The following is a 27,634-nucleotide window of genomic DNA, read 5'->3' as shown; positions in this document are numbered from 1 at the left end:
GCTGACATTTTGGTTAGCAGCCATAGCGCTTAACCACTATACCACCAATGTTTCCCAAAGATATCCAAGGCGGGTGAAAAGTCACTCTGGCCCTCAATTTCCTCCTCCTCCACCAAGAGGGCTTGAGTTGCTTCCATTCCTTATGTTCTTCTCCTCTACCCGAGGCAGGAGGCAATTCTCAGGTTTAGGGATCAACAAACCCATCAGTCACCGTGTACTGGGTGCCTCCCACGTGCTATGTGCTTTTACACACTTCACTCATTTCATGATCACAAAAACCCTCTGAGATAGGTGCTCTCATCCCCATTTCACAGATAAGGAAACTCATGCACAGAAAGTGAAGCAACTGGCCCAGGAACACAGCTGGTAAGTGGTAGAACCAGAGTTTGGCCTAGTTCTGTCTCACTCCATAGTCTGTGCTGTTTCCACTCTAGGTAGTTCCCCTCCCGTTCCCCCACCCTCACCCCTACTTCAGGGCAGAGCCTTTTAGCGCTTTAGAGTCCCCACCCCAGGAGGTGTGGTCTTTTAGAAAATGAGGAGGTATCACTTCTGTTTCTAGCTGTTAAAGCCCTGGGAGTGGTCTGATTCCCCCGTGACAGCTACCTTGATGTGAGGGGGCACTAGGGTGGCCTTCAAGGCGCCCCCACAACCTTCCCTACATGGAGGGCCTTTTGTGCTTGGTGCTGAACAAATGTGCAGTCCACCTCAACAGTTGTTGAGTGACCTTCATGACGACCACACACTCTGGCTTCTCCCAGGTGGACCTGGCCTTCAGCATCTTGTCCCATCACCTGTCTCCTCAGGTATTCACACCAGGTAAGGCCATGTACTGTGTCCTTACAGCCCACCTGGGTCTACCCTGCTCAGTTTCACTCAGGACATTCTGGCCAAGATCAGGGGGTTCCTGTGTCACGCAAGGGCCGAAAGCTCTTCCACTCCCTGAGTGCTGAGTACAAGGGAACAGGCTCCTAAAAAGCCCCAGACAAGAGTGGATGCTGGGGCAGGGACCCTCCCAGGACCTGAGAGGAGATGGTGAACGAGGGATGGGGCCACTGGCTCTAAAAGTGGCCTGACAAGTGACTAGGCAGGTGGGAACCATCTCCCCATAGCCCCCAAGCCTGTTCTGAGCCCTCCTGACTAATATTGGTCTTGGCCTCCCTGCTCCAGGGCCATCCAGGGTAATGTCACAGTGCCTACATCCAAATTTCCTGCCTCAAATGGGCAGGCCTGGGCATGTGGGTCTGCTCCAGGGGCCTACTGCCCAGCACCTACAGCCTTTGTTTTTCCATTTGATTTGGGAGTCTGAGGGGCTGTGGGTTCAGACCCTCATTCCTGCCTCTTTAGCTGATCACGGCTCACACTTTGCTGAAGTAGGTGGCCACCTCTTTGCGTGGGGGCCGGGGCCCGCCCCCAGCCCAGCCATTGCCCACCAGTGGCTCCTCCTGGCCCAGCCTCAGTGGTGGCTTGCACTCGTGCCAGCTGGTGAGCAGCCTGTTCACGGAGCCTTGATCCATGATGCCATGCAGCTTCTCCCTCTCCTCCCCAGCATTGTCGGTGGCGGCTGGGGCAGCAGTGGCTGTGACCAGCACCCCGTGGGCGTGACCCAGCTCCAAGTCCTGGTTCATGGCCTCGAAGAACTGCTGGATACAGACCTTGGCAAAGGCCTTCGCATGCTCCGTGCATGTCTCATCGAAGAGCTTGCGCTCAATATCAATGTAGTGGGACCAGTACTTGCTCTTGAGGAAGGCGACCTGCGTGAAGCAGGGCCGCACAGAGCGGACCACGAAGGCCAGCAGGGTGGTCAGCAGCACAAAGGACCAGCCTAGTGCCTGTGGAGCAGAGAAGAGAGTCAGCCAGCACTGCCCTCTTGTCCCCCTCATCTGACCGGACCCCTCCAGAGCACTCTATGTCAGGGTCCTTAGGGAAAAGAGCAACGGCTAGGCAAGTGAGTTCCCCTCTTGGTCTCCATTCTCTTGTCTGTAAAATGGGTGTAGTTGTACCCACCTTGTGGAGAGGAAATCCTGATGGAAAGCATCTGGCCTGTAGGCCTGGCCCTCAGTGGGCAGAACCTGGAATTAGGCTGCCTGGGTTTGAGTCCTGTCTCTACTACATACCAGCTGACCAGGAGAAAGGCACCTGGTTTCTCTGTGCCTCAGTTTTCCCACACGTAAAATGGAGCTGGTGATAGTATCTCTTTCATAGGGTTGTTGAGGACTAAATGTGATAATTCACTTAGCACAGTGCCTGGTACATAGTTAGTACTCAGTAACCATTAGACATGTTGCCACTAGGCCCCTGCTGACCATGCCTCTTCCTTTGTGAAGCCTTCCTTGACCACCCCAGGCCATAGGGACTGTTATGGATTGAATTGTGTTTCCCCAAAATGTGTGTCAACTTGGCTAGGCTATGATTCCCAGTATTGTGTGATTGTTCACCATTTTGTGATCTGATGTGATTATCCTATGTGTTATAAATCTTATCCTCTATGATGTTAATGATGCAGGATTAGAGGCAGTTATGTTAATGAGGCAGGACTTAATCTACAGGATTAGGTTGCATCTTAAGTCAATCTCTTTTGAGATATAAAAGAGAGGAGAGAGGAGAGGGGCCTAATTACCAACAAGCAAGAAGAGCCAGGAGTGGAATATGTCCTTCGGACTCAGGGTCCCTGTGCTAAGGAGCTCCTAGGCCAGGGGAAGATTGATGACAAAGACCTTCACCCAGATCCAACAGAGAGAAAAATCTTTCCCCTGGAGCTGGTGCCCTGAATTCAAACTTCTAGCCTCCCAGACTGTGAGAAAACAAATTTCTGTTTATTAAAGCCATCTACTTGTGGTATTTTTGTTATAGCAGCACTGTGTAGCTAAGACAGGGACCCTTCCTCCTCTGAGCCTATGGCTCTCCTTCAACTCCTTGTACTATCTACCATTCACTCTCCAGGCACTAACCGAGCACCTCCTCTGTGCTGGGCTCTGAGCTGGGCCTTCAGGGACTCAAGTGCTCAAACTCTGTGCTGAACAACATGGGACATGTGGGCTCTAGATCTGGTCTGCCAATAACCCACAGTGGGCATGGATGGGAGGCTCCCCCAAGATGGGCTCCAGAGTCAAGCCCCCATCTGCACAGAGAAGTGTTTGGCCAGGTCAAGATGGGGGGGCAGGTGGTGATGGTAGAGCAGACTTCAGATGGGGTACAGGAGGGCACGTGTTCCATCTGGGTGGGGGTTGCTATCCCCACCCTATTCCAGGAGGAAATGTGGATCTTCAGATGTTTCCAAGGAAATTGGAAATTCGATTTTTATGTGAAATTTTCTGGTTTTTAAATGTGTCAAGTAATTCTAAAGTTTAACATCACTGAAGGCCAAATAAAACGTGTTTATAGGCCAGGCAGCCGTGATCTCTGGGGGCACTTGCAACTTATGATTTTATGTTGTTGTTGTTAGGTGCCGTTGAGTCGGTTCCAACTCATAGCCACCCTATGCACAACAGAACGAAACACTACCCGGTCCTGCATCATCCTTACAATCGTTGTTATGCTTGAGCTCATTGTTGCAGCCACTGTATCAATCCACCTTGTTGAGGGTCTTCCTCTTTTCCACTGACCCTGTACACTGCCAAGCATGATGTCCTTCTCCAGGGACTGATCCCTACTGAGAACATGTCTAAAGTATGTAAGACGCAGTCTCGCCATCCTTGCCTCTAAGGAGCATTCTGGCTGCACTTCCTCCAAGACAGATTTGTTCATTCTTTTGGCAGTCCATGGTATATTCAACATTCTTCGCCAACACCACAATTCAAAGGCGTCAACTCTTCTTCGGTCTTCCTTATTCATTGTCCAGCTTTCACATGCATATGATGTGATTGAAAATACCATGGCTTGGGTCAGGAGCACCTTAGTCTTCAGGGTGACATCTTTGCTCTTCAACACTTTGAAGAGGTCCTTTGCAGCAGATTTGCCCAATGCAACGCGTCTTTTGATTTCTTGACTGCTGCTTCCGTGGGTGTTGATTGTGGATCCAAGTAAAATGAAATCCTTGACAACTTCAATCTTTTCTCCATTTATCATGATGTTGCTCATTGGTCCAGTTGTGAGGATTTTTGTTTTCTTTATGTTGAGGTGTAATCCATACTGAAGGCCGTGGTCTTTGATCTTCACTAGTAAGCGCTTCAAGTCCTCTTCACTTTCAGCAAGCGAGGTTGTGTCATCTGCATAATGCAGGTTGTTAATGAGTCTTCCTCCAATCCTGTTGCCCCGTTCTTCTTCATATAGTCCAGCTTCACGGATTATTTGTTCAGTGTACAGATTAAATAGGTATGGTGAAAGAATACAACCCTGACGCACACCTTTCCTGACTTTAAACCAATCAGTATTCCCTTGTTCTGTCCGAACAACTGCCTCTTGATCTATGTAAAGCTTCCTCATGAGCACAATTAAGTGTTCTGGAATTCCCATTCTTCGCAGTGTTATCCATAGTTTGTTATGATCCACAGAGTCAAATGCCTTTCCATAGTCAATAAAACACAGGTAAACATCCTTCTGGTATTCTCTGCCTTTAGCCAGGATCCATCTCTCATCAGCAATGATATCCCTGGTTCCACGTCCTCTTCTGAAACCGGCCTGCATTTCTGGCAGTTCCCTGTTGATATACTGCTGCAGCCGTTTTTGAATGATCTTCAGCCGAATTTTGCTTGCGTGTGATATTAATGATATTGTTCTATAATTTCCACATTCGGTTGGATCGTCTTTCTTGGGAATAGGTATAAATATGGATCTCTTCCAAACAGTTAAAAAAAATTTTTTTTTTCTTTTTGTTGTGCCTTAGATGAAGGTTTACAGAGCAAATTAGTTTCTCATTAAACAATACACATATTGTTTTGTGACATTGGTTGCCAGCCCCGTGATGTGTCAATACTCTCCATTTCTCGACCTTAGGCTCCCCATTGCCAGCTTTCCTATTCCCTACTGCTATTTTGTCCTTGCTTCTGGGCTGGTGTGCCCGCTTAGTCTCGTTTTGTTTATGGGCCTGTCTAATCTTTGCTTGAAGGGTGAACCTCAGAAGTGACTTCATTACTGAGTTAAAAGGGTATCCATACTCTCAGGGTTTCTCTAGTCTGTGTCAGACCAGCAAGTCTGGTCTTTTTTTGTGAGTTAGAATTTTGTTCTACATTTTTCTCCAGCTCTGTCCGGGACCCTCTATTGTGATCACTGTCAGAGTAGTCGGTGGTGGTAGCCGGGCACCATCTAGTTGTGCATGATTTCATAGTTTTAAGCTCAGGTAGAGGGACAGTTTCCCCAGGCTCCAAGGACTGGGATAATGGGGCAAAGTACCTCATAGGGGACGAGGTGCAGTGGGGAGAAGCAGAGTATGGTGTTAGATACCCAGAGTGTGACGTCCACATGGGGAATCTGGGGGGTGATGGAGACCTAGTGGGAGAAAGGAGATCTGGGCTGGAGAGGTGGAGCCAGGGGTGTCTGAGTATATACATTTCTCTAGCCCTTGGAGGGCAGGCCTGGGCTCCTGCCCCCTCCCTGACAGCCCCTAGTGCTCCGGCTGAATGAGCACGTTGCTCAGGTTGTCCTTCCCACACTGCAGGGTCTGGAAGGGTAGCTGGAGAAGCCCAGGCTAGTGAGTGCCCAGAGGGGCAGAGGACAGGGTAGTGGGGCTAAGACGACCTGGGGTCTCGACTTAAGCAACCCCACCCTGGCCTTGGTCATATCCCTCATCCGTGTCCACCCTTCCAGAGCACCCAGACCCTTAGCTCCTGTTCCCCAAGCAGGGAGACTCCAGCTGGAGGCATTTGCCAGGGAAATGTATCCAAATGGCCCTGCTACCCACTGGCCTCACCATACCTACACCTGGAAGAGGAAAAGGATGCAAATACTCCCAAGCTTGGTCCTCGGGATGGAGGATGTGGGCCTGGCTCTGGAGACCTCAGAACATGGGACAGGCCTGCTGTCCGGAAGCGTCTGGCCTGAGGGAGCCACAGTACGTTCCCCAGGTGGCCCCTGTCTGAGGGAAGAGACCTGCCTGGCCTTCAGAAGGCCTGTCTGAGTTGAGAAAACATGCCCAGCCCCAAGGAGCTTCATCTGGGGAGGAAAACTGAGACCTGTCTGGGGTGCTCCAGTCTGATGGAGGGGTGGGAATATGACTGCCCTGAGGAAGTCCCATTCTGAGGGATGAGGGGACAATGCTCTTCTGGAGGGGCCCTGCCTATGGAGGAAGTCCCAGCCTGAGGCCATCTGGCCCCCTCACCTGAGAGATGCAGCGCAAGTAGCGCACAGCCACCTCACGGGCCAGCAGCCAGTCGCCATCGTAGATCTCAGGGCAGGGCACCCGGGCCAGCAGGCGGGCAAGCTCCTGGGGAGTCAGGCCAGGCGCCAGGCTGCCGTTGCCCAGCGCAGCCACAGGGACGGCCGTGCAGAATGCACAGAGGAAGCACTTGCCATCGAGCAGCGTGACTGCCACCCAGACAACAGGCGCGATGAGTGCGCGCTGGGCCATGGAGCAGAACATGTAGCGTAACACAGCAGGGTCCTTGGCCCGGCGGCCCGGTGGCCGCTTCCACTCTTCAGCCAGCATGGACACGTTGTTGTTCATGACCAGGCCGAGCAGAAAGAGCACCAGGGGAGGTGCCAGCAAAATGCCGGCACTGTAGGCTGCATTATAGCCTGGCAGGCAGGGGCAGTTGAAGTCGAAGGCCGAGTACATCTGGGCACTGGCCAGAGCCATGATGCCACAGATGCCATTCATGAAGGATTCCTGGTTGGACTGCAGGAACTGGAAGATCATCCGAAACTTATCCATCGCGCCCCCTGAGGGGCCCACGGCCCTCCTTCTCCTCACCACTGCCTCACAGACGGCCCCTGTGGCCCTCCCTGCCCACTGGGTGCCCACCTCATGACTCTGGGGCTCCTAACAGAGATGGGCAGGGCTCAGTACAGGGCTGAGATCACTGTCCCTTTGAGGAAACTTCGAGTCAGGTGCTGGCCGAGAGGGTGCAGGTTGGCCAACCCTGTGGGCACAGCCCCTCCTTTCTTCACCCTTCCCAGCTGCTCTCTCTTTAGAGCCACCTCCGGTAATGGGAAACCACAAAGCTGCACCTGATGGGGACCAGTTCTCTGTGGGTGTGGGTGGGAGAGGGCAAGCGGAGGGCAGGCTCAGGCATAGTTTGGAAGACTGTCTCCAGCAGGGTTGGAATCTGGGAGAATCCAGGGCCGCTGCAGAGGCCCGAGTTCCTGGGCCTGAACCTCTGGGCTTCTGCGAAGCACATCACCCTCCTCTTGCCTGTCCACACTGGGTCAGGATCCCAGAGGGCTCCTCTATCAGTTCGGACAATGAATTGATGATGCAGTGATGGCAGCGGTGGTGGCGACCATAATGGGGGTGATAATGTTGGTGGTGGGGTTGGTGCTAATGGAGGTGAAGGTGATAGTTGTGGTGATGGCAGTGGTGTTGTTGATGGAGGTGATGGTGATAATGGTGGTGAGGATGGTGGTGATGGTGAGGATTGTGGTGATGGTGAGAGTGGTGGTGATAGCAGTAATGATGGCGATGGTGGTAGTGGTGGTGAGGATGGTGGTGATGTTGATGAAGGTGATGGTGGTAGTGGTGGTGAGGATGGTGGTGATGTTGATGGAGGGGATGGTGAGGATGGTGGTGATGGTGAGAGTGATAGCAGTAATGACAGTGATGGTGGTGGTGATTTCAGTAACGGGGGATGGTGGCAGTGGTGGTAGGAGAGATAGTGCTAATGCAGGCATGGCACGGAGGAAAAAGCCCCACATTGGAGTTACAGGATTTGGATTTGAGAGGTTATCAGGTCCCCTCCTTGTAGGGCTGGGAGCTGCAACTTGTCTTTGTGTTCAGGAGGCCTGGTGACGCAGTGGTTAAGCGCTTAGCTGCTAACCGGAAGGTCGGTGGTTCGAGCCCACCAGCGACTTTGCAGCAGAAAGATGTGGCAGTCTGTTTCCATGAAGATTACAGCCTTGGAAACCCTATGGGGCAGTTCTATTGTGTCCTAAAGGGTCACTATGAGTCAGAATGGACTCGAAGGCCATGAGTTTTATGGGTTTATCTGTTTGGTCTGCCTGTGTCTCTGTGGGTATGTCTGTGTGTTTGTAGATTGTGAATGATAAACCCTTTCCTGGCCCCTCCTGCTATCTCCTAGCCTCCAGATTATAAAAAAAGGGAAACCACAGGCATAGGATTGCATGCCTCGAACTTGGGCCTCCAGAGTGGTCTATAGGAACCATCAGTAGGGACACATCAAAGCTGGAGGTGTTTAAAGGCCTCCCTTTGATGTCTGGGTAGCTCTCCCAGTAGGGCAGGGCAGATCCAGCTCCATCCAGATGGCTCCTGTGGGGTGACGGGTGGGGATGGGCTGAGGCAGAGCCTAGACAGGGTGTCCCCATGGGGCCACGGACCTGTGTATCTCGTGTGTGTGTGCCCATGTGTGAGCTGGCTATGACATTGGGCCTCTGGTCTGTGTGTGTGTAACCACACTGGTGGTCTTTGTGTCTTCATGTCTGTGTATGACCAATAAGAGCTGGCATTTGTCAAGGCTTCACCTGTGGCAGGCACTTTACATGCATCATCTCATGTAATCTTTGTACAACCTTATGGGTTAATGCTATTGTTCCCATTTTACAGAGGTCGGGTCTGAGGCTCAGAGAGGGTAAGTTAGTAGCTAAAGGTCACACAGCTTGTAGGTGGAGGAGGAGTGGAATTTGAATCCAGGCTAGCCCTCCCATGGGACTAGGGAGTTGAAGAAATAGTGGTGAAGTGTTTTGGGCCTTCAGGCTGAGCCAAGTTCTCCTATTTTACTAGTCCGGGTGGAAACTCTAGTGTGTCACAAATAGGATACTGGTGGGGAAGGAGATTGCTCCCCTCAGCCCTCAGGCTGGGCCTCGGGCAACTGGAGCCCCCAGGCTGGTACTCCTGGAGGATTCTTGTCAGGGGCTCCCCGGAGGACACCCGCAGGTGGACAGCAGGATGAGGGAGATTCAGCCAAGGAAGTGTCTGCCCTGGACATCTAGTTCAACATCATTGTGCATCCTGACCAGGGGTCTGAGCTGCCATCAGAACCTGGCATAGCCCAAAGTGTAGTGGATGTGGGGGTAAGGGCGGTGCAGAGTGGCCAGGAGAGGGGCTCCAGGGGGCTGCCTGGAATCTCTGCCTTATATATTAGACATGGCTCCCCATTTGTGGCTGATGTGCCCTTTTATTAGTCCTCAATTTGGCTGCAGAAACCCTGGTGGCGTAGCAGTTAAAGAGTTCGACTGTGAACCTAAAAGTTGGTGACCAGGTGTTAACTAATTACATCTAAAAGATGCTGTTTCTAAATAAGGTCACACGCCCAGTTCTTGGAGGTTAGGACTTTAGCATATCTTTTTGGGGGACACAATTCAACCCATAACCTTCAATGTTTAATATCTTTCTTAATACTTTGTATTTTATTTTTATCATCCTAATTACACGAGACAATGAAAATGTAATCATTTTTTTTTTCCCACCAGGCTCCATATAAAAACCAAAACCAAACCCACTGCCTTTGGGTCTATCCCCAGTCATAGTGTCCCTGTAGGACAGAGTAAACTGCCCCATAGGGTTGCCAAAGCTGTAAATCTTTATGGAAGTGGACTGCCACGGCTTTTTCCTGTGGCGCGGCCGGTGGGTTTGAACTGCTGAACTTTCAGTTAGCAACCAAGTGCTTAACCACTGTACCACCAGGGCCCCACTCTCCATAGATGTCTTCAAACCCTCTCAGTTTGCCCCAGTGTCATGTGCCAATTTCTCATTGTCTCTTTGCACTGGGACCATCGGGCTAGGATGAATGTTAGGAAGCTCTGCTTCTGAAGGATGGAGGGGCAGGAGCAGGTGACCAGTGGCTGGGTGGGGATGGGGGAGAAGATGGGAGAGGGGTCTGGCCTCTTGAGGCCCAGCTGGGACTCAGAGGCTTTGCTGTCAGTGACCACAGAAGAGACACAGAGACACAGATTGCATGGGAGTGCCTGCCTGGGGAGACAGCTCGGCCTCTGGTGTCCCTGTTCTGGAATACCATCTCCCTTCCTTCTGCCCACCCTAATCCACTACAAGGCCCTGCTCATTTACTCAGTATTTTATTCACTGAACAGTCAAGTTTTTACTTAGCAAGAAACCATGCCACAGAGTGGTTAAGGGCAACCTGACCAGTGACTTGAGCGCAAGTTTCAACGCTGCCACATACTAGCCAGGGATCTTGGGCAAGTAGTTTCACCTCTGGGTGCCTCAGTCCTCTTATCTGTAAAATGGAGAGACGAATAGAGTCTACCCATCTGGTGGTTTTAAGTATTCAATGAGATGATGCAAGCAACGAGTTTAGTGCAGACCCAGCCACACAGTGGCAAATGATTGTTATAATATCGTATGTGATAGTACTAATTATCATCTCTGCACCTGAGCTTTAAAAGTGCATTTAGAAAATCTGAATTAGTTTCTCACTGCTGCTGTAACAAATTATCACACACTTAGTGGCTTAAACCAACACGACTTTATTCTCTTACAGTTCTGGAGGCCAGGAATCTGAAATGGATCTTACTTGGCTAAAACCCAGGCATTGCTGGGCTGTCTTCCAGCTGGAGTTTCTAGGGAAGAATCTATTTCCTTGCCTTTTCCACATTCCCTGGCTCATGACTTTGCATCTCTCCAACCTCTGCTTCTGCCCTTCGTCACATTTCCTTCTCTGACTCTGACCTTCCTGTCTCTCTTGTAAGGACCTGTGTGATTGCCTTGGGTGCACCCAGATAATTCAGCAATCTCCCCATCTCAAGATCCTCAACTTCATCACATCTGCAAAGTCCCTCGTGCCATGTGAGGTAATATATTCACAGGCTCCGGGGATTAGGAGGTGGGTGTCTTTGAGGGTCATTATGCCGTCCTTCTCCAGTAGGAGTCTTTCATAGTGCATTTCGCAGTGTTTGTGTCTTCTCCACCTCTCCCCTATAATTCCTAGAGCACAACGCTAAGTGGAAATGAAAAGCGGGATGTCATGACCCCACTCACGCTTTTCAGAGTATTGGCGGCAGGCTCGCCCACAGCCACTACCGTGGAATGTACACCAGCATCCACGCCACCGCCTTCTGCCCTCAGGGATGTTGTCCTGGCACCCATCCCAGGGCTCGTGAGTCCGCTCTGATCTGGAGGAGTTAAGGATGCCATGAAAAGCAGCATGCAAAGGGGTCCCCCTGAGAAAGCAGGCACTGTACCTTTAGGAAAATGCCTAATTTGCTTGGGAAAGCGTGAGTGTGTGGTACTCAAGGGGGTGCTGCCCTCAACCAGCAACTGTTTGGGAAATCCAGAGAACAGGGCAATGGAGGTGGCAGGGGCCAACAGTGAGATGTGGCTGCCAAGATCTGTACCGTCAGGCTGTGTTATCAGTGGCATGAGGTCTTTACCTAAGAAGGATATAGGGCTATTCTCTTCGGTGTCAGCCAAACTATATTGGGGGTAGTATACTGTGTAAAAGGAGCCCTGGTGGCACAAAGTGCCCAGCTGCTAAAGAAAAGTTGGTGGTCAGAACCCACTGGTAGCTCGCTGAGCCAGAATCGACTGTACGGCAATGGGTATAGGGTGGCAACACTCATCAAATATTCCAGCGGCTTCCTTATAATTCTTAGCCTCTGTTCCAGGTAGGTTGGGGGTATGTGACTGAGTTCTGGTCAATGGAGCATGGGCAGATGTGATATAAGTCACATCCAGGTCTGGCATAACTCTCCCCACCCCACACCATGGACCCCTGCTCCAGGGATGGGTTACGTAATAAGCAAGGTACACATGGGTTTACTTGCGCTTACTTACTAATCTGTAGTGCACAACTGTGCGGTGAAAAACAGGTGAAATTGTTCCCTACGGCCTAGTAAGCACGAGTAAGCCCGTGTATACCTTGCGTACTGGTTAATGCGCCCCTGCCCTGCTCTTTCCCTTCCCCTGCCTTGCTGACCCAAGAAGCCAAGTGTAACAGATGCCTCTGCTCCACCCATTCCCCTCAGCTCTCACCTTTACATTCCAAAGGCTGCTCACTACCAACACCTGAGGACTTTTTTTTGGCTTTGGGGTTATATTCATTTGGCATTACTTTGGCCCAAGACAAAGCAGAGCTGCCGGAGTTAGTGCCCCAACCAATGACAGACAGTATTTATTGGTGAATAATACTCCACCTTCCTCAGCCTTGGTTGGGATTACTCCAGGGATGTTCTACAAGGTCTCTCAGAGTCCCCACCAGGGTTAGATTCCAGTTGCCCACAGTGCTGATTGGCTGTAGTAATATGTACACTTTATTGACTTTGTTCCCTTTCCTGTATCACTTCCCCTGTTCCCTCCTGGTGTTCCCTGGGAGAGACTTCCACGTCAACTACTTGCACTCACATCCTTGCCTCAAGATCTGCTTCTGCGTCTCATAACATGGATGCATCTGGAGGACATTATGCTGAGTGAAATAAGTCAATCACAAAAGGATAAACATTGTTTGAGACCACTACTGTAAAAACCCATGAAACAGTTTACAGACAAAAAGAAACAATATTTGATGGTTACGAGGGAGGGGAGGGGTGGGGATGGAAAAACACGTAAGAGACAATAGATAAGTGGTAACTTTAGTGAAGGGCAAGACAGTACACAATACTGGGGAAGCCAGCAAAACCTGTACAAGGCAAGGCAATGGTAGTTCCATAGACACATCCAAACTCCCTAAGGGACCAAATTGCTGGGCTGAGGGCTGTGGGGACCATGGTCTCAGGAAACTTCTAGCTCAATTGGCATAACAGAGTTTATAAAGAATATTCTACCTTCTACTCTGGTGAGTAGCATCTGGGGTCTTAAAAGCCTATGAGCGGCCATCTAGGATACTCCACTGCTCTCACCCCTTTGGGTGAAAGGAAGAATGAAGAAAACTAAAGACAAAGAGAAAGATTAGTCCCAAGGACTAATGGACCACATCCACCATGGCCTTCCCCAGACTGAGTCCACTACAACTAGATGGTGCCCAGGTACCACCACTGACTGCTCTGACGGGGATCACAATAGTGGGTCCCGGACAGAGCTGGAAAAAAACATAGAAAAAAATTCTAACTCAAAAAGGAAGACCAGATTTGCTGGCCTGACACAGACTGGGGGATCCTTGAGAGTATGGGCCCCAGACACCCTTTCAGCTCAGTAATAAGGCCACTTCTGAGGTTCACCCTTCAGCCAAGGATTGAACAGGCCCATGGAACAAAGCAAGCCCTGGGACAGGGACTAGAAGGCAGGAGGAAACAGGAAAGCTGGTAATAGGGAACCCAGGGCTGAGAAGGGAGAGTGCTGACATGTTGTGGGGTTGTTAACCAATGTCATACAACAGTGTTAATACAAGTACTAACTGTTTGATGAGAAACTAGTTTGTTCTGTAAACCTTCATCTAAAGTTCAATAAAAAAATTAAAAAAAAAAAAAAGATCTGCTTCTGGGAAATACCATGTGTCTCAATGGTGGCATCTCAAGATCATGGAGCCTCCTGGGTCCTCAAGCGACTATGTGGAGCAGAGCCTCCTCCCTCAATTCCCTCTCCCTCGTTTACCTACATTAGATTTTGCTTGAGTGAGAAATACATCTTTGTTGTGCTAAGCCATGGACATTTTGGTTTTATTTTTACAGCCCAGCCTCATCTGATTAATACAGTATAATCTGTTCTATGCATCACATTTGAAGAAGGACATTGATAAACAAGGGCACCTCGAGTCCATTCCATCTCCTAAACACCTCTAATCTGCCACTTCTCTCCATCTCTACCCTAACCAAGCCCCATCAGCTCTTGCCTGCCTTCTGCAGTTCACACCAGTCCCCTATCAAGCTACTCCCAGGCTGTGGCCAGTTCTTTTAAAAGGGGACATCTGACTATATTACTTCTTAATTCCCTTCAAAGGCTGAAGTCCAAATCCTTAGCAGGGACTACATAACCCTGTGAGAGCTGGATCTGCCTACTCACTCACTCACCTCCCTGGAGCCACTGTCCCCCAGTGTCTGTCTATGCTGTAGTTCACTAGCCTACTTTCAGTTCCTCAAGCAGGCCAAACCCCCTTCCATCTCAGGACATTTGCACATGCCGTTCCTTCTAAAATGCTTCCCCATCTACTTTTCGGTTTGGATATTCCTGTTCATCCTTAAGATCTCAGCTAAACGGCCACCTCTTGGGGGAGCCTTCCTCAGTTTAGACAAGTCCTGCTGATATACCCTTCATAGGCCCTTGGATGTTCTTCCCCTTCACCACGCTGGTTGCAATTTTATTATTTTGGGGTGGGTTTGTTTGATATCTGGGGCCCCCATTGCACCACAATGGCCAAAATAGCCACATTTGTTTTGTTCATTGCTGTATTTCTGGTGCCTAGCACAGTGTACCTGGTACATAGCAGATACTCAGTTAATAAGTGCTGAATAAATGCATGCATGAATAAGTAAACAAAGAAGTAAGTAAGCCTTGGACCTAGATAAATGTGTGGGGAGGCAAGAATTCCGACACAAGGAGGAAACAGTATTCGCCATTCTGGTTCTGGGCTTCCGTCTGGGACTGGTTTCTGTGAGGAGTGGGGAGGGCTGAAGAGCAGCTCCTCCTTTGTGTGAGGGGGCGGGCAGGGGGAAGGGCTGGGCAGGAAGGGGTGGTGGATGTTCAAACTCTCTGCTAGGCAGCCCAACATCATCTCTGCTCTGCCACCACTTAACACTTCAGGCCATCTCCCGTTGCTCTTCTCTGGACCCTCAGGGCACCCTCCTCCTACAGCCCCCTCTGGCCTTCCCATCAGAGCTGGTCAGGCACAGAAGTTGTTTTATTTGGCATCAAAGGGTTGGGTGGAAAGAGCAGAGCAGAGAACTCCCTCATTTTCTATGAGATCCTCGGAAGCAGAAGTGTGCTAGTGTGGACGTCATTCCACTTCTCCCCATCACAGCCTTTGGGTCCAGGTGCTCTTCCCCATACTGGGTTGCTGAAGGTCCTCCGCATATGAATATCATAAGTTGGGGCAGGCTTCAGAACTCCCACCCATCCTTTATAACCCTGGGAGAGGCAGGCGTCCAGGGATTTATACTGATTGAAAAAAAAACAAAACCAAACCCAGTGCCGTCGAGTTGATTCCGACTCATAGCAACCCTATAGGACAGAGTAGAACTGCTCCACAGTTTCCAAGGAGCACCTGGAGGATTTGAACTGCCAACCCTCTGGTTAGCAGCCATAGCACTTAACCACTACGCCGCCAGGGTTTCCTTATACTGATTGTATCTTACAAAAACCCACCCATCTGCTTGTACTGGACCACCTCCCTGGTGAGCAGTCCCCTGCCAAGAGCAGTTGTCCAGAACGGATCCTCTTCCTCAGTCCTCTCCATCCTGGGTCTCTGAAGCACTGGATTTTTTTTTGTCATGCATCTCCCATCTTGAACTTCTCTCCTCCCTGGCTTCCTTCTGGACTCTTTGCCTCTGTGATCATTCCTCCTCCTCCTTCAAAACACTAAAGGTCTTGGTCTTCCTCTTCTCACTCAAGCCTCTGTCCCTCGATGGCTTCATCCATTCCTGCAGCTTCAGCCATCACCGCCATGTAGGTCAACTCCAAATATCATCTCTCCCCCAGACCGTGCCCCCAAGCACTTGTCCCTCATCCCCAACTGTAGGCAGGATAAAGTCCAAAATCCTGAGCCAAACCCTCAAGGCTTCCTGCATCTTTCTCTCCTCATGCAGAACTGACAGGGATGGAGTACAGCTGCCCAGGCACAGAATGGAGAGGTCCTGGTGCCCCCAATACCTACTATTTTAGAACATTTGTGTCTTGCCCAAATGGCCACTGTGTCACTCAGAAGAGAAGCCCCTTGCACAGGGCTGGGTCAGGAGGGCTATAACCCAGCATGGACTGAGGCTTGGGGAGTGAACTGGGGCCCTCACAGCAGCTACTCTTCTGGGAGGGGTGGGTTTTTAGGAGCCAGGTGGAAGCCTCTTACCTATGTCTCTCAGTCCTGGGGGTGTGGCCTTATACTGTCCCATGCATCTCTCTCTCAGAGGGAGGTGAACAAATGGAAGTGTGAATGGACACTGGCAAAGAGGTTTTGGGATTTGAAACTACATCATCTGAGGAGTGGCTAAAAGAGGAAGGAGGCATGGCCTGGAAAAGAGAGAGTGACCGGGGTGGGAGAAAATGTCTTCATGCAGTTGAAGGCTGTCAAGGGCAGAGGACCCAGAGAGTGAGTGACTGGGTGCTGGGCTTCCGGCACATGGCTTGGTGGGGTCATATGGAGAGGCCTCCTCAGCCCTCGGGCCAAAGTTTTTTGCTTTTGCCCAGCTAGCCTGATTACTCATCCGTTTTGTTGTTTACTTGCTCATGTCGTATTTCTCCTTCCAGACTAGAAACGTCATTAAGATAGGACAATGTGTGCCTTGGAAAGCCTGGTGGCATAATAGTTAAGAGTTACAGCTGCTAACCAAAAGGTTGGCAGTTCGAATCCACAAGATGCTACTCTGTCCTATAGAAGTTGACTTGGCAGCAATGGTTTTTTTTTTTTTTTTTTTTTATGTGTATCTTAGAGCCCTGGTGATGCAATGGTTAAAGCAGTTGGCTGCTAATGGAAAGCTGAGTGATTTGAACCCAACTGAGAAAAGACCCGGTGACCTGTTCCCATAAAGATTACAGCTGAGGAAACCCTATGGGGGAAATTCTCTGTCCTACAGGGTCACTATGAGTTAGAATCAACTCGATGGCACCTAACGACAAAAACATCTGTCTTACTCTCGGCACTCTAGGCAATCGATAATGTTTGTTGAATGAATAAAGCATACCGTGCCCTCTTCCAACTCCACGCTTTTGTTCTTGCTGTTTCCTCCCTTGATGTGCTTGCCCCTCCTCCATCTAGTTCCATTTGTCAAAGTCCTCCCCAACCTTCAAGACCCATTCAAATGGCACCTCCTCCTTGAAGCCTTTCCTGATGCCCCAGTTTGGAGCGATTATTCTTCCTGCTGAATCCCAGTGGCCCATGGCTTGCCTCACACCTTTTGCTTTGGATTAATTATTTTTGTACTCATCTCTGTCCCCCACCAGATGCCCCTATCCTCTTACAAGACAGTGAGCCCTTGAGGGCAGGGGCAGGTTATCTGTGTATTCTGTTCCATAATCCCTGGCACAGTGCTTTCTACACTGTAGGTGCTCAACAAGTGCTCATTAGCAGAAGGCAAGAGTACTGATTGCAGTCGGTGGCCGTTAACTGGTCCAGATACTTCTTTCCAGTCCAGAGTGGGGCCCCTGACCCTCTTTTCCTCAGGCTGGGAGCACACTCGCACTGACTGGACTGTCTTCAAGATATTCCTCCTGCCTCCCCACTCAACTGCTGCTAACTTTGCCTAAATCTTGCCCCACCCCAGTACCATTTCAGATGTTTGCATGGCCTGACCACAGCCAGGTAGACAGGGAAGGATGAACTGCAGGGATTGTCTGATCCCACAGCGGCCCTTGGCAAGAGCTCAGGAGAGCTGCGATTGCTTGATGGAGGCTGCTGGGCTTCAGGGGGATATCCAAGGGCTCCTGTGCTGCACCCCCAGGTGCTGAGGACCAGAAAAGCGTGGGGAAACCCCAGGTCTGCATGTGTGTGGCCACCACCTGTGCTGATGGAGGCGATGGTAGGATGCGTGTGTGAGTCATTAGGGAGGGGCAGAGGCCTGGAGACTAGCTTTTCCCCAAACCCTTCTTGTTTGGGCTGCCAGAGATTGAATGGCAAGTTTTCCAGCAGATTTAACCCTGTTGTTTCAGAGGTTTTTGTTCCTGAGCTAGACCCCACACCCATGCTAGCCCAGAGGCTCTTAAACATTGGTGCTTACTGAACATACAGAACACAAGAAAAAAGAAACAGTTGCCATCAAGTTGATTTCAACTCATGGTGGCTCCATGTGTTGCAGAGTAGAACTGCGCTCCATAGGGTTTTCATGGCTGTGACCTTTCAGAAACAGATTGCCAGGCCTTTCTTCTGAGATGCCTCTGGGTGGATTTGAACAACCAACCTTTCACTTAGTAGTCCAGCACTGTTTGCACCACCCAGGACCATCATATAGAGTACATACCCAGGGAAATACTCCTCATCAGGGTGCCAACCTCTTGCTAAGCAGTAGGTAGAGATATCCCCAGTATCTGGGGTAGGAGTGATTGCTATATCCTGCCAGAGAGTGGGCATCCCTAGAAAAGGATATGCTGAGTGTAGGGGTCAGGCTGTATGTGGTGGGAATGGTGGTGAGTGGGGTCACAAGGGAGACATCACCTGTTGGTGGGAGGCCCAAAAGGTGTGAGCCAAGAAAGGCGCTGGGTCTTGAAGGAGACTGGACCAGGCAGGGCTGCTCAGCCTTGGTTGGCTAGAAACAGAATTAGTGGAACTCGGGAAGACAGGAGCTGGGACAGTCAGCCCCTTAACATTCAAAAACAGAAAAATCCCTGCAACAGGAAAATATAAAGCTATTCACTGGAAATTGTCAGCAAGAGGCGCTAACTAGTACTTTCCGGAGGAACTCAACAAGCGGAGTTTGCTAGAACTCCTGAGAGAACCTTGCTGGAAGCTGCAGGAAATCCAACCAGAGTATTGGAAACAAGTACACTAAATTATCCAGAGAGCAGACTCATGGAGTAGCTCAGAGGAGACACTGGAGTTGGCAACTTCACCTCTGTATGCCTCATTTTCTCTTCTAAAAGATAGGGGTAACCATACCTACTTCATAAGGCTGTCATGGGGATTAATATGAGTTAATATACGTAAAGAAGTTAGAACAATGCTTGACACATAGTAACCACCATATAAGCATGTGTTTATTATTGTTAATTAGAATCCACACATCTAGGGCCCAGAACCCATCACAGATCTATTTAGACACTTGCTACTCAAAGTGTGGTCTACTGACCAGAAACATCAGCATCACCTGGGAGCTTGTTAGAAATACAGAATCTCAGACTTGGTTCTGCATGTGCTGAATCGGAGCCTACATGTAACAAGATCCCCAGGTGAATGGTGAACACCTGAAAGTTTGCAAAGCACTGCTGTGGAGCACACAGGAGGCCACACCCAGAAACCAGGGGAGGGATGGGCTATTTTGGAAAGGAAGCCAACAAGAATTAGGCCCCTGCCTTGGGGTGCCCACAGCCTGGAAAGCCCTCACACCTGTCCCTGCAAGCTTTTCACTTGGGACACTGCCGTTGTTCAGGCTTGGGGGGACTCCTTACACGTCAGTGTGCTGGGACAGCCTGGTGCCCGGGGCCACCGTGGCGGCGCGGTGGCTAAGGCCGCCCCCCCAGAGCCCTGGGGATGACGCGACGTTGAGTGGTGGTTTGCTGGAGTACCAGGTGTTCAGGAGGCGGTCCACCTGTTCCCGGCTGGAGATGGCCTGCAGGTGTGCCTTCCCGCTACCGCCGTCCGGGCCGTCAGAGGCCTCGGGCCCCTCTGGGGGCTCCGGGTCCCTGCCCGCAGTGTCCTGGCGCAGCTCCCGCGCCCGCATCTCGCGCTGCATGCTGGCGAAGAAGTGTAGCACGCACCGGTGTGCGAAGTCCCGCGCATGCTCGCAGCAAGTCTCGTCGAAGAGCTTCTGCTCCAGGTCCACGTAATTGCTCCAGTACCTGCGCTGCAGAAGGACTGTCTGGTCGAAGCAGGGCCTCAGGCATCGGGCCAAGAAGGCTGCCATGATGAGCAGCAGAGTGATACTCCAGCCGATGGCCTGGGGGGCAGGGAAGCACAAGGTTGGGTGCAGGTGCATGGTGTGGCAAGGGTGCTCCAAAGCCCCTTCCCCTCGCTGATCCCTCCCAGCCTTTCTCAAACTAATCCATCCTGCCATTCAGTCATCCTTCCGCTCAATCTGTCCCTCCTTCCATCAGCCTACCTATTCATCTATTCTCCCTTCCATTCATCCTCCCATCCTTGCATCCATTATCTATTCAACCGTATCTCCATCCACCCATCCATCTCATCGGATTATCCATAACCTTCCTATCCAGTCATTCTCCCAGTCATTCTTCCATCCGTCCATCATTCATCCTCCTATCTATCCATTTTCCTAAACTTTCTCTTATTCATCCATCCATCCATCCATCCGTCCACCCGTCCGCCCATCCATCCATCCATCCATCCATCCATCCATCCATCCATCCATCCATCCATCCATCCATCCATCCATCCATCCACTGTTCTCTCCTGTTTTTATTCATTCCTTCACCCATTCTCATATCTGTTTCACCCATCCATTCACATCCATCTATACATTCATCTATCCTACATTTTGTAATAGGCACTATGCAAGGCACAGGGGACCCAGTCTTTGCCCACACAGAGCTCACACTGTAGTGGGGGAAATGGACAACTAACTAGGTGATGAGTGACTAAGTGCCACAAGGAGGGAAGTACAGCAGGTCATGGGAATCCAGGGGAGGGACACCCAACCTGAATGAGAAGCTCAGGGAAGACAGTGACATTTAAGCTGAGATCTAAAGGATTAGTAACAGTTACACCAAAAAAAAAAAAACAAAAACAAAACAACCAAACCCATTAGCATTGAGTTGATTCCAACTCATAGCGACCCTATAAGACAGAGTAGAACTGCCCCATAGGGTTTCCAAGGAGCAGCTGGTGCTTTTGAACTGCCAACCTTTTGGTTAGCAGCCACAGCTCTTAACCATTTTGCCGCCAGGGCTCCAGTAACAGTTATACAGGGTATCAACAGGCAACAGTGTTCTAGGCAAGAATCCAGCATGTGCAAAGGTGATGAAAAACTGGAAATAATTCTCTAAGCCTGGAGCCCACACCTGGCAGGTTCCTCCCTTCTCTCTACCCATCCAAAGCTACAGTCTCTTCCAGGCCTGGCTTAAAACCTGGAGTGATTATGTGACCTGAAGCAGAGAAGACAGTCCTCTAAACCCCAGGCAAAAATGTATTTGAATCCTTATCATTTGTAGGTATGATTTCAACAATTTCCAAAGCTCTTTCATTTGACCATTCACCAGATTTCAAGGTGAGTATTTTACAAATGAGGAGTAGAAAACCAAGCAACTTGCTAAACTTGATGGGACTACTGAGTTGAGATTCACAAACCCTGGTCTCTCTAACTGTATATCCCATGTCTTTCCCACTCGATTAGTGAGAGTATAGTGTTTAAGCCCACAAGGACCATCAAGGTGAAGGAGACCAAATCTCCCTTTGTGTTGCAGGAGAAACTGGGGTCCAGAAGGGGGAGGACTGGGCCAAGGCCACAGCCTGGACCAGAATCAAGTGTGTCCTTTGGTCTTCTCTCCACTGTACAACCGGCCTGCATTTGCCATGAACATGTCTCCCATGTCTTCCCAAAGGGCAAGGTTTGTGTCTCTATTATCTGCATCCTTTGGGTGGTGCTCTTCAAGCAGTAGATTTATGTAAATACATTTTGATGGACAGAGCACAGGGCTGGGGCTCTGGGGGAGGGAGGAGGAAGATGTGAAATCTAGAGCCTAGGGTGAGGATAAGGTTTACTCCAGGATACTGGAGCAGGTACCCTGTGGAAAAGGCATCTCTGGGGGACCTGCACTGTAGAGAGGTGATTATGAGGGTTTGGAGTAATGACATGTGCACTCAGATCCCTGCCCTACCTCCTACAAGCTGTGTGAATTTGTTTGGCCTTATGAACTAAGCACGCAAGGCCTCATTTTTCTCATCTGCAAAATGGGGTGTTAATGATTGCATCTACTTCATAGGGCTCTCCTGAAAATTAAATGAAATAATGCATATAAAAAGGAGCCCTGGTAGAGCAAATGATGAAGTACTCGGCTGCTAACCAAAACGTTGGTGGTTTAAACTCGCCCAGCAGCTCCCAGGAGAAAGACCTGGAGATTTGCTTCCATAAAGACTACAGCCAAGGAAACCCTATGGCGTAGTCCTACTTTGTCACATAGGACTGCTATGAATAGAAATTGACTCGAGGGTCCCTAACAATAACAATAACAATGCATATAAAATGCTTAACACAGTGCTTGACACAGAAGTGCACAAGAAACGGCAGTTATTACTTCTGAGGGGTGTGTGTATGGGGTAGAGGGCAGGGCAGAGCAGTAGAGACCTGGACTCTCCAGCTGTCCTGCACCCAGCCTCCTGGGATTGGACCCAACCAACTCTTGGAGAGCATGGTTCTCTGCCCTGGGTGAGTCAGAGTTGATGGGGAAATGGCATAGGTCCAACAATGTCCTGTGAGTGGATCACGCTCCTGATTCTCCCCTCTCCCCGCCAGGGTACACCTGTCCCTAGCAGTGGGGAGAGTCCTCAGGAAATCATTCATGCCTCACCCTACCCCCCTTTGGAACAAATGCAGGACATTTTTCAGGCCTGGGGAAGGCAGATGGGGCCAGGGATTGTGGTGAAGGGAATATCGGGCCCTCTGGTGTTGAGCTCCAGCATTGATGACAGAACCAATGAAGGGGACCATGGCGGTGACCACTGCCCCAATTACCTGTGACAGGCACCGCAGGTAGCGAGACACTGCCTTTCGAGCAGGGTTGTCCCTGACCAGCTCATCCTCCTTGCAAGGCACCTTAGCCAGGAAGAGCTGCACCTGGCTGGGCGTCATATTGGCAAAATCCAGAAATTTCTCAGGGTCCACGGAGCTGCTGAAGGCACACACAAAGCACTTTCCATCAAGGAGGGCCAGCAGGATCCAGACAAGAGGGGCAGCCAGCGCTCTTTGTAGCACAGAGGAGCATATATACCTGGGAGCAAAGAGGAGGTCATGGAGGGCAGCCAAGATCTGGCTGCAGCAGGAAGGCTATAGGGGAGATGCAAGGATGGACTTCCCTGGGAGGGATGGGAAATATCAGGCTGGGTTACATCAAAGGAATGGTTGCAGCCTGAGGATAGAGGTCCCAGTAGCATAGGGCAGGGAAGAAGGAGGGCTGGAGGCCCTGGGAATCTCAGGACTAGAATACCAGGGACTTGGTATTCTTCTTGGGCTACTCTTGGTGCCCTGCTCATGCCAGGGGCATCTACAGCTTTGGTGGATAGTTCCCATTCTTGTGGAGGGCCGCCTCTCTCTTCCTGAGACTTAGGAGCATTCTCTGTACCACTGAGGAGTAGGCAGGAAGTGCTGGAGAGTTAACAAGCCCCAAGAAAACCTTCAGCACAAGAGGGACAGGATCCGGTGGATAAATACCCCAGCTTCCTCAACCCTCAGTGGAACAGTTCTGAGGTCTGTTCTATATAGTCTCTCAGAAGATGCCCGGAAGGAGGGAGCCCTAGTTGCCCATAGCTGCAGCTCACTCATTATCACATTCTTTCCAGAGTCTTTTGGAGGAGGCTGAACTAAGACAGCCCTGCCTGATAACCTCTCAAAGGCAGCACTTCAAACACCTCCCCCAGCATCTGGGGGGCTGTCCCCCCGCCTCGCCTCAGGCGCCTCTGCAGACAACTCTGGCCCTCTAGTGAGCTGGATTGGGCGTTGGTCACTGGAGAGGAGGCTGGTGGAGCTGCACCCACTGGATCCCAGAGGAAAAGACAAAGGGCACACCCAGTGCGTGTGACCGGCCCTTTCAAGGCTGAATCACAGGGAACATGTATCCCTCTAGGAGCCTGAAAAAAAGGCTGCACATGCACAGGGCACGGATGTTGTTTTTAACTTGGATCGTATACAAAACATAAAATGGTGCATGCTGAACGTGTGTGTGTGCATATGCACACGCATGCATGCGCATAGCCTATCCAGGTGTGAATTAGAAATCCTTTGTAGGCCTTGGTAGTTCCAGCATTTTCTTTGGGGACAATGAGGTTAGCAGATGGAACTGGGGGACTTGTCATGAAGTTACATCCCACACCTTTGGGAAAGCCTCAATTGTTCATATCAAAGAATAGGGGAGGGGAGAAGACCATGAGTGATCTAAAGGCCACCAAGCCACTCCTGCCACTGCCCACAGATCTACAGCACTTAGATATTGTCTCTAAAACACTCGGGGCAGCTGCCAAGCTTGGGCTGTGGAGTTAGAGAGCCTGTGTTGGCAGCACAGCCGTGCCACTTCCTAGCAGTGGGAGCTTGGCCAAGTTACTTAAGCTCTCTGTGCCTCAGGTTCTCCATCTGTTAAAGGGAGTCCAGTAACGGAGCAGACTCAGGTGGAGGTGGGAATTTGGAGAGGTCGGGCTCATAAAGCGCTTGGCACAGAGTCAGTGCTCAGTGTCAACCAGTGAGCATGATGAATCATGAATTAACTCCACCAACTGATTTTGATTCAGAGCACCAACCATGTGCTAGGCTCTGGGGACACAGTGGTGCCGACTGCTGAGGTTCCTGCCCTCCGGAGCTTACAGCAAAGGGAAGGCAGTCATGAATGAATCATTGCCTCTCACTACATGTGGAAAACATGGCATGGCATGGCACTTCATGCGTGTGGTAAGTTATAATCCATGGTCAGTGCAGCAGATGTGACCTGAGTAACTCTCGGGAATCCTGTATCATTCATGTGTCGTGGGTAGACCATCCACAGCACTGGCCACAGAAAGGTAACAAATGACAGGAACAGAAATATCTGTTTCCAGAGTGGAAACTGGCAGATGGGCCTCCATAAGCTGGCAATACCCAGAGGAATGAGGGGACACACCTGGCAGTGCTGTGGGGGTGGGTGATTAGAGGAACCCCTGAAAATGCCGATGGGGGTCTTGGGGTTTAGGGGTGCACTTGGCAGTGCCTACAGGGATAGGTAGCTGGAGGAGGCCGTGACAATGCCCATGGGTGTGGGGTGGGTTTTGGGTTTGTTAATTGTGTTTTTGTAATGTTGTTGGTGTGTGACTTTGGAGAGATCCCCATCTGTTACAGAGCAGAACTGCTCCATAAGGTCTTCTCAGCTATAATCTTTACAGAAGCAGACTGTCAGGCCTGTTCTGCCATGCAGCTGGGTGAGTTCGTACTGCCAACCTTTTGGTTGTGAGTCGAGTGCAAACTGTTGGCGCTACCCAGGGACCTTTGGCTGGGTTTTGGTGTGCAGCTGAAAGTGCCTGTGGGGATGAGTGGCTGGAGAGTGGGGGAGCCCTTGGCAATGCCCCTGGGTAGTTGGGTGGCTGGGATTTGGAAGTGTACCTGGCAGTGCCTATGCAGGTGGGGGAGCCCCTGGGAATGCCCCTGGGTAGCTGGGTGATGTGGGACTGCACCTGATGATGCCTGGGTCCTTCCTCCGGTGCCCCACGGGCCGGCGCCACTCCTCCACCATCACCACGGACTGCCGGTTGGCAAGGAGGCCGCAGAGGAAAAGGGCGAGTGGAGGCGTGAGCAGCAGGCCCAGGCCGTAGAGGGCATTGTAGCGCTCCAGGCAGGGGCAGTTGAAGTCGAAGGAGGAGTACAGCTTGACTGTGACTGCAGCCAGCAGCAGGCAGATGCCGTTCATCACCGACTCTGAGCTGGACTGGAAGTGCTGGAAGAGCAAGCGGAATTTATCCATGGCTCCGGCCGGGCAGGTGGGGGCAGCCTTTGACAATGCCAGGCCACACTCTGAGGGAGCCTAGGGGCCACGGGAGGGTCTTGCTTCTCTTGCAAAGGCCTGAGGGGGTAAGGAGAAGGCTGTGTCCAGACCCCAGCCCAGCTCCCCGGGGTCCAGTGGAGAACTTGAGGCAGAGGCAGACTCTCTCCACAAAGGCTCCCCTGCTCAGGTCAGCTTTGATTGTCCCTCAAAGACATTCCCCTCCTCTCTGGAGGAATGAGTCACTGCTCGGTGACCAGCCAGCCCAAAGTACCTCTAGGCAAATGGGCCCTGCCTTGTCACGCTACCCCTCCCTAGTCCATTCCCTCCTCTCTTCAGGGTCAGACAGCTGGTGGGGCATTGAGTGAGGAAAAGGCAAATTCTGGGTGTGGTAAGGCAAAGACACTGATGCAGGCCTGATTTTATTTTCCGGTCCGGGTCAGAAACAGGACTTGACTCAGCCCAGCCCAGGGAGATTTTGTTTTGGTTTTTGCGCTGAGAGGAACTAGATTGTCGTTGTGGTTGTTTGTTGCTATTGAGTCAATTCTGACTCATGGTGACCCCATGTGTGCAGCGTAGAACTGCTGCATGAGGTTTTCAAGGTTGTGACCTTTTGGAAGCAGATCGCCAGGCCTATCTTCCGAGGTGCCTTTCGGGTTGGCTGGAGCTGCCAACCTTTTGGCTAGTAGTCGAGTGCTTAGCCATTTGCACCATCCAGGGCTCCAAAGGAACTAGGAGGGGAGCCTCTAACCCTGTCTGAAGGGTTCCTGGCAGAGGAGGACCTTGCGAAGAGTCTGAAACCATGTGTGCTTTTGCCAGTGTGAATGGATTCAGTTGTGCCCCCCAGAATATGTGTTGAAATTCTAACCCCTGTACCTGTAAATGGAAACTGGAGGCATAGCGGTTAAGTGCTACGGCTGCTAACCCAAAGGTTGGCAGTCCTAATCCACCGGGCACTTCTTAGAAACCCTGTGGGGCAGTTCTACTCTGTCCTACAGGGTCACTAAGATTCAGAATTGACTCAATGGCAATGGGTATGGTTTTGGTTTGGTACCTGTGAATATGACTCTGTTTGGAAATAGGGTCTTTTGTTACGTTAATGAGGTTGTCTTACTTATCTAGTGCTGCTACAATAGTTCTACCCTGTCCAATGGGGTTGCTAGGAATCAAAATCGACTTGACAGCAACAGATTTGGCTTTCGGTTTTGGCTATAACAGAAATACCACAGGTGGGTGGCTTTAACGAACAGAAATTTATTTTCTCACAGTTTAGGAGGGTAGAAGTCCCAATTCAGGGTGCGGGCTCTAGGGGAAAGCTCTCTCTCTGTCTGCTCTGGGGGAAGATCTTCGTCTCTTCTCAACTTCTATTCCTGGGATCCTTGGTAATCATGTCCCCTCTGTTTGTGCTTGCTTGTTTGCTGAATCTGCTCTTTTATATCTCAAAAGAGATTGACTTAATACACATCTTATGCTAATATTGCTTCATTAACATAACAAAGAAAACCCATTCCCAAACGGGATTATAACCACAGGTATAAAACCAAAAAACTGGTTGTGATCTAGTCAATTCTGATTCATAGCAGCCCTGCAGGACAGAGTAGAACTACCCCATAGTTTCCAAGGAGCACCTAGTGGATTCGAACTGCCAACCTTTTGTTTAGAAGCTGTTGTGCTTAACCACTATGCCAGCGGGGTTTTACCACAGGTTTTTTATAGGAGTTAGAATTTATAACACATATTTTTGAGGGACACAATTCAATCTATAACAGAGGTTATAGTGCTGTAGTATGGGTCCTAAAACTAATTACTTCTTAGTTATAAAAAGTCCAGGGTAGACACAGAGACGCCAAGGAATGCTAAGGAACACCAAGGAACTCCAGGGAACTCTAAAGAACTCCAAGGAACTCCCAAAAGGAAAGACCCTCCCTTAAAGCCAAAGCCTTGATTTGAACTCTAGCCTCCAAAACTGAGAAAATAAAGTTCTGTTCTTTAAGGTCACCCACTTGTGATATATTTTGTTATAGCAGCACTAGGTAGCTAACACAGCCAGTGATAGGGATCTTGGAAGGGAAAGGCCTTCCAGGTAGAGGATTCTGCATGACCAAAGGCATAGGTGAGAAGCAGCCTGCTGAGGCCAGCAGTTTGGGGTTGCTGGAGTGTGAAGTGTCAGGC

The 27,634-nt window shown here is 50.5% G+C and overlaps 2 protein-coding genes across 2 annotated transcripts; both read right to left on the bottom strand.

Annotated features, from left to right (window-relative positions):
- Window positions 1–1,331: 1,331 nt before the first annotated feature.
- Window positions 1,332–6,805, bottom strand: CALHM1 (calcium homeostasis modulator 1). The gene is made up of 2 exons (XM_003409137.3): window positions 6,254–6,805; window positions 1,332–1,829 (listed from the first exon to the last, which is right to left on the bottom strand). Exons 1-2 carry the CDS (start codon window positions 6,803–6,805, stop codon window positions 1,356–1,358), a joined length of 1,026 nt encoding a protein of 341 aa, XP_003409185.2. The 3' UTR covers window positions 1,332–1,355.
- A 12,431-nt stretch (window positions 6,806–19,236) lies between these two features.
- On the bottom strand, window positions 19,237–25,708 carry CALHM3 (calcium homeostasis modulator 3). The gene is made up of 3 exons (XM_064269103.1): window positions 25,158–25,708; window positions 22,480–22,735; window positions 19,237–19,728 (listed from the first exon to the last, which is right to left on the bottom strand). Exons 1-3 carry the CDS (start codon window positions 25,442–25,444, stop codon window positions 19,237–19,239), a joined length of 1,035 nt encoding a protein of 344 aa, XP_064125173.1. The 5' UTR covers window positions 25,445–25,708.
- Window positions 25,709–27,634: the final 1,926 nt, after the last annotated feature.

Source organism: Loxodonta africana, chromosome 16, assembly GCF_030014295.1.
Source record: "Loxodonta africana isolate mLoxAfr1 chromosome 16, mLoxAfr1.hap2, whole genome shotgun sequence".
In the NCBI taxonomy this organism is placed as follows: Eukaryota; Metazoa; Chordata; class Mammalia; order Proboscidea; family Elephantidae; genus Loxodonta; species Loxodonta africana.
Note: the sequence above shows the minus strand (reverse complement) of the source record. Positions and strands in the feature narration are given on the sequence as shown.